A 12263-nucleotide genomic window follows, 5' to 3' on the forward strand; every position below is an offset into this window, starting at 1 on the left:
GACATGTGAACATCGAGGGTTATTGCGACTCTGACTGGGCTAGCTGTGCTGATGACAGGAGGTCCACCTCAGGATATTGCATCTTTATAGGAGGTAACTTAGTCTCGTGGAAGAGCAAGAAGCAGTCAGTGGTGGCGAGATCGACAGCCGAGGCAGAGTATAGAGCTATGGCCTTAGGAGTTGCTGAGTTGCTATGGTTGAAGAGTATGCTGGTGGAGCTGAAGCTGGATCAAGGAGATAAGATGAAGTTATGGTGTGACAACAAGTCAGCTATAAGTATTGCCAACAACCCAGTGCAGCATGATAGAACCAAACACATCGAGATCGATAGGTTCTTCATCAAAGAGAAGTTGGATAGTGGACTACTGGAGCTAAGTCATGTTTCGACTAAGGACCAGGCAGCAGATTGTCTGACTAAAGGACTCAACTCAGTAGATATGATTAGAGGATGTGACAAGATGGGCTTAATAGATATCTTTCGCCCATCTTGAGGAGGAGTGTTGACATATTAGTATTATTAGGGACTTATTTGTAAGATTTGTAGGGGCCTATATAAAGCCCAAGAGATATCATAATGAATGAGGGTTTCTATTTCAACTGCAATGGTTGAAAAAACATTGTCTGTTGCGCGTTATCTAATTAGGGCTACAAATTTAGATGAAGTGATGAATCCTTTGAATCTTAAAACAACTTTTAACTTTTTATTTTTCTTTTCCTTCCCCTTTTTCCTTTGCACTATTGATGAGGAATTGTTCATGTAGCAAATAAAATAAATACGCAGACGAACTCCAATGCGATGAAACTTGACTCTTTCCAATACTTCATTGGTTTTAGTTTATTCATTTAGATAACCGAGATGCATATTCTTGTATCATCTATCAAAACATTTATCTTATTCTAAACCAGATGGAGAAGAACTTGTAGCCCAAGATTCTCCTCAAAATATTATCTGATCTCCATCTGATATGATGCTCGCAATGCGATCAGTGTTTGAAAATGTTGGGCCTTAATGTGAATGCACAAAAGGAAAGTTCATTATTTGGTTTATCGTCATATACTTGTTAGTTAGGTTAGTAGTTCATGTCTCATGTGTTTTTTCTATTTGTATTTGCCTAAATTGCACGGATAAGCCATGTTGTATTGTTCACATATTTTTTTCCCTTTTTCCTCGCAACTTGAACTGTTTGTAATTATTGTTGGAACAGATTAGATTATGCTGTGAGATGCTAAAAAATATTGGAATCACAACTCTTTCTTTTCTTGTATGTTTCTAATTCTGCTTCCCTGGGCATCCCTGACCCCTGATGAAGCCCCTCATTTTGGACTTCGAGTAACTAATGTTGTCATTAAAATTTCCATTATCTTTCTAGATGGTTGAAGATGCTTAAGCTTAGACTTTGATTAGACAGTTGGTAATTATAACGTCGTGACTTAGATACCGCAATAATTTTGCTTTTTTCATTGTTGGAGTACTGTTTCTTTAAGCGGTATGTAGTTCACTGTCTGGAGTGGAAGGGGCCTGACAGTCTGCAGGTGGGATATATAGCCTGCAAGCATATGCCCAAAGTAATCAGTGAATCGAGCATCGAAGCTTGTGCTCTGAAATGCTTTTTATTAGTTTGTCACGCTTTTGGATTTGTGAATTGAGTATTACCGTTTGGAATAGGGGTTTTAAATTTTGACGTGTCAAGATTTTTGCTGTTTATCGTGTCGTGAAAACCAGCTGCTATATATATCAATGTAAAAGCCCAGTACCGTGCATGATCAGACGCTGTGCTTACATATCCGGACTACAATTTCAGTTTGAGATCCCTACACTGTCATGTTCTGTGTTGATATAAGTAATGGCTTGACGATACCGTGGCGGGTCTTGTATCGGTGAAACTTGGTGCAAAAATCTTGCTCATAATTTTGGTGGCTACTCGGGCACGCTGCTAGCTGATAATCCCCCAAGACGAAGTTGTAGAGCCTACTTGTCTGTGGATGAGGCGTGAAATTCCACACATTTACAAATCTATTGTACTGTTTATCACGCAGGAGTTCGGACTACTATGTAAGAGGCCGAAAATGTGGAGTAGATCGGAAGCCTGGTTGTTTATGCCTAGGAATGCATGTCGGTATTGTGCGCAATGGCACGTCCTACTGTCATTGCCCTTCTAGTATTATTACTGTTTATCTCCGGCTACATGTTTATGCTGTCTTGGGCTATGCAGTGTTATCAACTTTAATCTCAGGCTACCCCCCAACCCCGTCCCCAACCAAACCACGTCTTCATCGTGTTTATATTTGACCGAAGTCTAAAAGTAAAGGCCATCCTGAAAATCTTGTGTACGTACACTGAATGTTTTTTTTTCCTCTTTCCAATAACCCTATTTGGAATCAAACCACAGATTGTGAGAGCCATATTGTTAGAACAAGTCACCTGTGGTGCGGTGCGTTTGTGTACAATGAAGTTGGATGGGAAAAAAAAGGATGAGACAAGTCTGAAGGAGGGTGAGGGGAGGAAAAAATATTAAAATAAAGACAACCTATTCGTAAAGTGGAAAATGTTGGATATTTTGTTCATGAAAAGGCAATTTTACCTTTGTGAATAGTCCCACATTGGAAAATGGAAGGAAGTCCAAGAGGTTTATATTGGTTCACATTTTATTGGGATTTGAATAGTGTTTTGTGTTAGCCTTCTTGTTTTGATGATGATTTACAAACAATTTACTTCTAATGTTGTTTGTCTAGTGTTTGTGCTTTTGTATCAATTGTAGACAAACAATATATTGGAGGATGGATGGAATTGCGCTTCAACGAATATATCCAATGGAGGTTGGTGGAATAGTTGTTGAAGCCTATACAATTCAAGTTAAAGATTCAATTACAAGTTTCATCCAAGTTTACCAAGTTGAACTACAATGAAGATCAAGATCAAGATCAAGCTTGGGTAACATTAGTTTAGGTTTATATTATGTGTGTTAGTACTTTAAGCTCAATCATATATTGATTTCCTTGTATATATATAGTTATATATATACAAAACAAGTTTTGTTTTTATATATATATACTCATATATATATATATATATATATATATATATAGTATATATTATATATATATACTACTTCTAAAGAGAAAACAAGTGTCAAACTTTTGTATGCCTATTTTGCCCTTTAAACTTGCTTAATTATAATTTATCGTAATTTCTATCTAATTATTCTAACTTTATGATTATTATTATCAGTGTTTAGATTATTAATTCACATTAAAACGTTGCCAGTATCATGCCCTTTCCCCTGCCACTCTAACCCACGCGCCCCACCCCTTCCTCTTCATCTCCGTTTCTCAACCACTGAGAACGGCATGAATCCCCTGCCTCTTCATCACGCCGCCCGCCGCTCCCGCATTTAATCTTCTCTCCTCCTGCCGCTCACCCACCCGCCCCCTCTATCTCTTCCGCTTTGCGTTTCCACCGTTGGCGGGAATCACGACGCGCATGGTTAGATCGCCGAGCATACTGGAAAGATCACTTTTCCTTCACCACTAAAGCAGTTGCTCGATTTGATGTTTTCTAGGGTTTTTTTTTGTTGATTAGGTTTACTTATTTTGTTTACCCTTTTTGGTATTCGATACATTTTAGATTAGTTTTCCCCAAATTATTAACTGGAAGAGAGAGATTTTTTGGGTGTGTTAATGAGAAAGATGATGATATACATGATCCCTTGTATTGTTGGAATTTTTTGATATTTCCCCTGTGAATGTATGAATTCTGGATATTTGGAATCCCACCCCTCATTTGATTAACAAAAAGGAAAAAAAATGTTTTTATCCCGTTTCTTGTGTGATTTTTTAAGATAGTATGGGGAGTTTTAGATTTGTGTTTGCCTTCTGAAAGTTATTTTCGTGTATTTTCATTCTTTCCTGATCTAGATTTAGAAGTATTCTGATTCTGAAAATTTTAGGAATAAATAAAGCGTTATGATTCTTAATATTTTAATCAGTTCCCGACGATCGGGGAGGCGAAGAGGATGGTTCTGGTGAGGCACGGGCAGAGCACGTGGAACGAGGAGGGGAGGATCCAAGGGAGCTCTGATTTCTCCGTTCTCACCCCGAAGGACGTCTCAGGCCGAAACCTCTTGCCATGTGCTCATCGCCGACTCTTTTGATGTCCGCTTCACCAGGTTCTCTTTCTTCTTCCCTCTACCATTTTTGTTGTCTTTCATTTATTTCCAATTTTCCATCCTTTTTTTTTTGCTTATCACCATAATAGATTAATCCTGTGAAAATACAAAGTATCAAACAAGCACCCTAAGCTTGAACATTGTGTGGTTTTATTACATGGAAAAGATAAATGACATATGCTTTCACATCGGTAGACAACCTTGTGTAAGTTGTCTAAATTTGTCATATCTTATATAGCTTTCTTAATATTTTTGAGTGACTATAGCAGTATTGATATTATTATTATCATTACTGATAGAAGATTATTTTCCCTAACATGTTGCAGTCCCTTGATCCGACCAAAGAGAACTGCTGAGATTATATGGGCTGCTCGACAGGAGGAAATGATATCAGAATCTGACCTTCGGGAGATTTATCTCTACGCTTTTTAAGTTAGCAGTGGTAATGCTTCTTATAATCCCTAATTATTTTGTTTACCCAAATTTAGATTAGTTTTCTCCAATTATTAACATTGGAAGCTTTATTAATAAATAGCTGATTCTTTAAATCTACAATTCCAGGGTCTTTTGAAGCACGAGGGGATCTACAATTCCATGGTCTTTTGAAGCACTAGGGGAAGGAGAAGTTTGGTAATGCTTATCGCCAGTGGCAGAAGGATGCACCCAATTTTAACATTGATGGCCATTATCCGGTAAAAGAACTTTGGGACCGAGCCAAAAGCTGCCGGAGTAAAATTTTAGCTCATAAAGGCAAGTCTGTCATTGTTGTTGCTCACAACGCAACTAATCAAGCCCTTGTTGAAACAACATTAGGTACTAACTGTTTTCCATGTTTGTTTGAACTTTTGACATGATAGCTGGAGTTACATGTTATAACATTTATACGTCTATTAAGGATTAGGCATGGACTACTTCAGGGTAATGCTTCAGAGCAACTGTGGAGTGAGTGTGCTGGATTTCACTCGAAAACCTCGAGATGACTCTCCCCATGTATGCATCAATAGGTTAAATCAGGTAAATATTTGGTTTATCCACATGTCATAATAGTTTGAAATTGGATGAGATAGAAAAATGAGGTTCCCTTCCAATGTATTCAATATCCATGGCTTGAGCTTGTCTATCATCAGAATGCTTTCTGCAAATATCAAGTGCTGCTGGAACTTTCTTGATTTAATTTTTCTCCATAGTTATCTCAGATATCAGTAATGATAGTAGTAGGTCATAATCCTCACATGCCTATTCCTTGATGCTGCGCCTACTCTTTTGTACTACTTTCATGCCATCTACTGTTTACCGTCTAATATTTCTTTAAATAACATCAGTTTTATGATGGAGATCTCTATTTTCTGTCAGTAAAATGGAACTTTTCTATCATATGATGCTTTTCTTTGATGTGGCTGCAGACCCCAAATTCACCTATCGCTGGGGGGACTTCAGCTGGAAGAAAAACTTCCAAGAAATAACTTCCAAGAAAAACTACCAATGTATTCAATATTATTTTCTGCCTATAGAAAGCATCTAAATTTGGGTTCTTTTGATTGACGTGTCGATTGCAGCCAGGGCCAAAGGAGCTTCCAATGCAGTGCTTTATTAAGAGAAATAAGAAGAACTCTACATTCTATCTTTATCTCACCTTGAACCAAAGTAAGATGATGTTCTTAGAAAACTTAAACATTTTCTAGATTTAGTTGCAGATAACCCCCTCATCTATACCTTTACTAGCACTTAACGTGTCTTAACTCATTTATTATTCACTTAGCACCCCTCAATTCTCGAGGAAGGAAACGAGTGTTATCTACAATTGTCCTTCTAAAACTCGTCCAGGACTCCAATGGCTTGCTTATACATGAGTTGAAGGATGCTAAGTGCTAATAAGGGAGGTTATTTGCAATTTGACCTATTTACTATGATTCATTTTCTTGTGCCAAAGTTCCCGTCTTTGGTTATTTGTTTGTTTTAATAATTTATCGCGGCTGTTGGGTGGAGCGAGTTTGCTTTTGAATAGTTCTAGGAGGAGCAGGTCCTGGTTTCTCACCCACACTTTTGGGAAAACAAAACTTGGACTTTTGTCTCTTGACTATTATAATCGAGTAAGTTGAGCGATAGAATGAGTCAAAATTTGATAGTTTCTATGATTTGAATGAAGTATTTGAGTATATCTCTTGACTTTTATAATCGAGTTAGTTGAGCAATAGGAGGAGTTAAAAATTGATAGTGTCTGAGATCTGCATGAAGTTTTGAGTTTGTAGGAGTGCACACCAAAAATACTATTAGCACTGTCATTGTCATGGTATAAATTCACATAATTACCTCAATTGATGCACTCAAGGATGGAAATGTCTTCTCTTGAAAAGTAATTTTTGGCAGTAATTTGAATATGTTGTGGAGTTTTCTCCTTTATGACATTGTAGGTCTTCTATCAGTTAGGATGAAATTTCAAATCAGTTATGCTTAACTGTTCAACTAGAGATTTAATAGTTAATACGTAAGATCTCATAACTCATTGAGCATCCTGTTATCATAAATGCATAAACATCAGCTATGTAATTGAATAACTTGTGTTTACCTCTTATAAACCTACCCAAACGCCTTAAGGATTATTTGTGAAAGTTTTTGGCCTCATTCACAAAGCAAGTAGAAACTATTTTGTCATTTTATTGTTTAGATATTTTGTTATTTTAATTCTTTGCATGTTGTTTGCACCCTAAGTGCTCAGAGGCTAATGCAAATCATAGAAGTTTACATGTTTTTTTATGACAGTAGAAACTTCCAGCGTTTTTCCAATTGGCTTTTTCTCAATAGGATAGTTCATAAGCTTGTATCCATGTGCAGGAGCTTAAATTGCATGACCTATACGACAGACTTGCTATATTTTACTATTGGCCAACTAGCCTTATTTGAGACCACTCTGTTAATCATAGTTTTCTATGGGCGATAGTTTCCCTGTCCTGGACATGATTTTGTTATGAATTCATATGTGATTCTTTCATTGGATAAAGTCTCATATACCCCTTACATTCATTCTAACTGCTACACCTCTGATGTGCAAGTGGAAAGCCTTCCCCTTTGACCCATTTTCCATGCAACTTCTGAGTCTGCCTTTTTTTTGGGGGAAGAACTTTTGCTGTATGGAATTGTGCTGCTTGGCTAAAAACAAATCTGTAGGAGTTGGTTTGCAAGTTTGCTTTGTACAATGATGTTTTCTGATTCCCTCATTCTCTGGCTACTGTTATGTTTCTAATCTTATTGCAGATCTGATTTCGTGGGCAATAAGTTCACAATATACGACAGCCGCCCACCTTTCACTATCGCAAAAGCATCAAGTAGTCGGAGGAGCCGACGCTTCACCAGCAAGCAAATCAGCCCACAATCTTCGGCTGGTAATTTCAAGATTGGTTATGCATACAAATTCAACCTTCTCAAATCTTGAAGACCAAGAAGAATGTTTTGCAGATTACAATGCCCTCCAACCGAAGAATCCACCAAAGGAGAAGAATCATCTCAACCTCTTGTCTGTGGTATTGAGGAACAAAGCTCCTCGATGGCATGAGCATCTTCAATGCTGGTGCTTGAATTTTCACGGGAGGGTAACCGTTGCTTCTGTGAAGAATTTTTAGCTTGTTGCAGCTTCGAATCCATGTCAAGTGAATGGGGTTAGAGAAGATGAGACAATGCTGCTCCAATTTGGGAAAGTTGAAGATGATATGTTCACAATGGACTATAGGCAACCACTCGGCTTTTCAGGCTTTTGCCATTTGCCTCACTAGCTTTGGTACAAAGTGTTCATGTGAATAGAAATGCTTAGCTCATAATTTAATGTTGCGGTTATGTTGGTGGACATAAATTGGGCAAGCGTGTTGTATATTTTCGATGTATGAACGTTGTTGCTTTTGGACCAACTAGGGATATGTTGAAGCAGCTACTGGCATCACTATTTCTGTTGGACATTTCTTATGTATTATAAAGAAAGCATGGCCTTGGTCCTTGAGTCTTGGAGTATGTATGACTTTCAAGTGGTTTGCTTTATGTACAGAGATTGACACGAGCAATTATAGGATGAACTTAAATGAACTGGAATGGCTTCAATGTATGGCATCATTCCTCCACCGAACATACAAACATAAAAAGTAATATTTCTTTGCGTCAAGAAGAGGTAAGTTGACTCTTTCTAAGAGATTTAGCTTTTCGTTGTATGTATGCTAATTTAATACTTTCCAGATTGGTAATGTAATGCTGAATATTAGTTATTTGCAGTTAAGATCAACTTACCTCTTCTTGATTGTACGTTCACTTTTATCACGCGAACCATATATATGGTTGATTAGGTTTCTTCTCTATGGACATTATCCTACGTCCTGTGAGATAATGGTTAATTGGCATTCATATTGTTTATTGTGTATAAGTTCAATGCATAATTATGGAAACATTATGGATTTTGACTATTGTAGTTTCTTAATATGCATCACGTGCAATGCACGTATTGCATACTAGTTAATTATAAAAAGGAACAAGGCCTACAGCTAAACATGGAAGAAGAAAGAAAAATGTTCAATGTAGGACTATTCATATACTATTTTGGTACTACTATTCACAAAAAGTAAGGTAGTGAGTGATGAGTCTCATGATCCATTCTTTTGTGAGTGTTAGCGTCAAAGTAGTATAGGAGTAGTAGTACTATTTTCACTACTTAAGAAGGAGAGGATTCATAACCTTAACAACAAACCCTTAACCTTAACAACCAACCCGTAACCTTAACAATCAACCCGTAACTTTAACAACCTCCCAATACAAACAACCAAAATAATAAAAAATAAAAATAATAAAATAATCCTCATCAATCATTTCAACTATCCTCTTGGTACATCATGATAAAGAGAGAGAGAAAACAAAAATAATAAAATAATCCCCATCATATTTTAATAAAAAAAGAAAGAGAGAGAGAGAGGATTCATAACCTTAACAACAAACCCTTAACCTTAACAACCAACCCGTAACCTTAACAATCAACCCGTAACTTTAACAACCTCCCAATACAAACAACCAAAATAATAAAAAACAAAAATAATAAAATAATCCTCATCAATCATTTCAACTATCCTCTTGGTACATCATGATAAAGAGAGAGAGAAAACAAAAATAATAAAATAATCCCCATCATATTTTAATAAAAAAAGAAAGAGAGAGAGAGAGGATTCATAACCTTAACAACAAACCCTTAACCTTAACAACCAACCCGTAACCTTAACAATCAAATCCACAACCTTAACAACAAATCCACAACCTTAACAACAAACCCTTAACCTTAACAACCAACCCGTAACCTTAACAATCAACCCGTAACTTTAACAACCTCCCAATACAAACAACCAAAATAATAAAAAACGAAAATAATAAAATAATCCTCATCAATCATTTCAACTATCCTCTTGGTACATCATGATAAAGAGAGAGAGAAAACAAAAATAATAAAATAATCCCCATCATATTTTAATAAAAAAAGAAAGAGAGAGAGAGGATTCACAACCTTAACAACAAACCCTTAACCTTAACAACCAACCCGTAACCTTAACAATCAACCCGTAACTTTAACAACCTCCCAATACAAACAACCAAAATAATAAAAAACGAAAATAATAAAATAATCCTCATCAATCATTTCAACTATCCTCTTGGTACATCATGATAAAGAGAGAGAGAAAAAAAAAATAAAATAATCCCCATCATATTTTAATAAAAAAAGAAAGAGAGAGAGAGGATTCACAACCTTAACAACAAACCCTTAACCTTAACAACCAACCCGTAACCTTAACAATCAAATCCACAACCTTAACAACAAATCCACAACCTTAACAACAAACCCTTAACCTTAACAACCAACCCGTAACCTTAACAATCAACCCGTAACTTTAACAACCTCCCAATACAAACAACCAAAATAATAAAAAACGAAAATAATAAAATAATCCTCATCAATCATCAACTATCCTCTTGGTACATCATGATAAAGAGAGAGAGAGAAAACAAAAATAATAAAATAATCCCCATCATATTTTAATAAAAAAAGAAAGAGAGAGAGAGAGAGGATTCATAACCTTAACAACAAACCCTTAACCTTAACAACCAACCCGTAACCTTAACAATCAACCCGTAACTTTAACAACCTCCCAATACAAACAACCAAAATAATAAAAAACGAAAATAATAAAATAATCATCATCAATCATTTCAACTATCCTCTTGGTACATCATAATAAAGAGAGAGAGAAAACAATCATAATAAAGAGAGAGAGAAAACAAAAATAATAAAATAATCCCCATCATATTTTAATAAAAAAAAGAAAGAGAGAGGAGAGAGGATTCATAACCTTAACAACAAACCCTTAACCTTAAAAACCAACCCGTAACCTTAACAATCAACCCGTAACTTTAACAACCTCCCAATACAAACAACCAAAATAATAAAAAACGAAAATAATAAAATAATCCTCATCAATCATTTCAACTATCCTCTTGGTACATCATGATAAAGAGAGAGAGAGAACAAAAATAATAAAATAATCCCCATCATATTTTAATAAAAAAAGAAAGAGAGAGAGAAGGGTATTATGGTCTTCACATGTTTTAATGTCTTGGGTTTTGTGTTTTGGGGGCTCAGAGAACAGATTCTTTATTTTTAGGGGTAAAACGCCCATTGACCAAGTCCTGGGGGTGGGAAGCATGTTCACTTGGCTTTTGGGGGCTGGAAGCATTTTTCCCTTATAAATATGAAATCATATGTTTCATATTTATTATTGTGTTTTATATATATATTGCATAGAATATGCAATTTTGTGAAAATATTATATTTCTAGTTTATAGACTTCATAACAATATTTTATATCTTGTAGCAAGTCTATATAATCAGTTTACAAAGTTTCAAAACTTGGTTTATGTCAAAACATCAAAAAAACTCATGTTCGCATGTTTTGGACATTTTTGTAAAATGATAAGTTTTCACAAATGGGGAATGCAATTTGGAAAATTCTTTTTGTAACATGTTCATAAACATGTTTATAATTATTTTCCAAAGTTTCATAATTTTTTGACTTTATTTGTTATTTTTAACATATTTTTAAAAGTCTCAAAAATCTGATTTCAAACTTGGAAAACTAAATATATCAGTTCATGGTCGACCGCGCGTGCCTCTACGGTCGACCGCACTTTATCCAGAGGCTGCGTTTTGATTTTTATCAAATCGCGATCGACCGCCCTTGGCTCTGCGGTCGACCGTCATTTTTTCAGAGAGCAAAAATATTCTTCAGATTTTCTCACGGTCGACCGGAGGTGGCTCGGCGGTCGACCGTGACTTTTCAGCCTGTTTACCAACGACTAATTTTTGCCCGCGGTCGACCGTCAGTGACTCTGCGGTCGATCGTCGATCAATAACGACTAGTTTTTTGTCTTTTTTCCAGCTGTGTTTTCTGAGGGCCTTTTGGTCTTTTTGCTTGGGTTTTGGCTGAAGTTTTGGGTTCCTATAAATACCCCATTGCTCTTATTTTTTAGTTTTACTAATGAAATGTTTTAAACAAGTTTAAAGAGTTTTTAACAAGGGTTTAAAGTTTATTTAGTGTTTGTTTAAAAATCTTTTAAGCATTTGAGAGTTTGTTTTGTGAAAACAATTTCATAAGGGCTTGAGGAAGATCATCCATCGGTGTTTGAGCACCCAACTCTTCTCCCTCTCTCTCTTGATCTATAGAGAAGTTTTTCTTAAACTTAATTCTAGCATTTTATATGTTTGATCTTAATTTCATAAGCTAGATTTTATGTTGAGTTTAAATTGTGTTTATTGAATCTCTTTGTTCACACACAACCATTGAGCTTATTATATTTACATTCATAGTATATTTGGGTTGTGGGATTATGACATTGAGTGTGAGTTTATATTGTGTTCTCATCCATATTAGAGAACAAATCATTTGTTGTGAGCCTTAATTGTGAAGAACACTTTGTAATACACTAGTACACCAAGAGGAGTGTGTGGTGAGAGACGGGGTCATCCCAAGAGGAGTGGGGTAGGTGGTAATGCCTAGAGAGAGGTAGTAATTCCTAACACTTGAG

General features: G+C 35.9%; 1 protein-coding gene and 1 long non-coding RNA gene across 13 annotated transcripts; both read left to right on the forward strand.

The window, feature by feature from the left end:
- Positions 1-3804: 3804 nt before the first annotated feature.
- Positions 3805-4606, forward strand: LOC109827488. 2 transcript variants are annotated; one of them, XR_002243448.1, is made up of 3 exons: positions 3805-3842; positions 3987-4166; positions 4493-4606. It is a non-coding gene; the product is annotated as an uncharacterized LOC109827488 (long non-coding RNA). The 2 variants fall into 2 exon arrangements; XR_002243447.1 differs by lacking the exon at positions 3805-3842 and adding an exon at positions 3874-3890.
- Positions 4607-4732: 126 nt separating this feature from the next.
- Positions 4733-8256, forward strand: LOC109827487 (tubby-like F-box protein 7). 11 transcript variants are annotated; one of them, XR_002243443.1, is made up of 5 exons: positions 4733-4979; positions 5062-5180; positions 5570-5650; positions 5723-5810; positions 7419-8256. XR_002243443.1 is itself a non-coding variant. In XM_020394495.1 (5 exons), exons 2-5 carry the CDS (start codon positions 5070-5072, stop codon positions 7689-7691), a joined length of 399 nt encoding a protein of 132 aa, XP_020250084.1. In that variant the 5' UTR covers positions 4733-4979; positions 5062-5069; the 3' UTR covers positions 7692-8256. The 11 variants fall into 11 exon arrangements, 4 of the variants coding, with proteins under 4 accessions (XP_020250084.1, XP_020250081.1, XP_020250083.1 ...); XM_020394495.1 differs by lacking the exon at positions 5570-5650 and having other exon boundaries at positions 7419-7546; positions 7620-8256; XR_002243441.1 differs by having other exon boundaries at positions 5570-5810.
- Positions 8257-12263: the final 4007 nt, after the last annotated feature.

Source organism: Asparagus officinalis, unplaced genomic scaffold (genome assembly GCF_001876935.1).
Source record: "Asparagus officinalis unplaced genomic scaffold, Aspof.V1 AsparagusV1_Un258, whole genome shotgun sequence".
NCBI lineage: Eukaryota > Viridiplantae > Streptophyta > Magnoliopsida > Asparagales > Asparagaceae > Asparagus > Asparagus officinalis.

Coding starts and splice junctions, on each gene's coding strand:
- LOC109827487 (XM_020394492.1), top strand. CDS start 5,070: ATGGACTACTTCAGGGTAATGCTTCAGAGCAACTGTGGAGTGAGTGTG. Junction 5,181..5,722: donor GCATCAATAGGTTAAATCAG/GTAAATATTTGG, acceptor TGTCGATTGCAG/CCAGGGCCAAAGGAGCTTCC. Junction 5,811..7,418: donor TTATCTCACCTTGAACCAAA/GTAAGATGATGT, acceptor ATCTTATTGCAG/ATCTGATTTCGTGGGCAATA.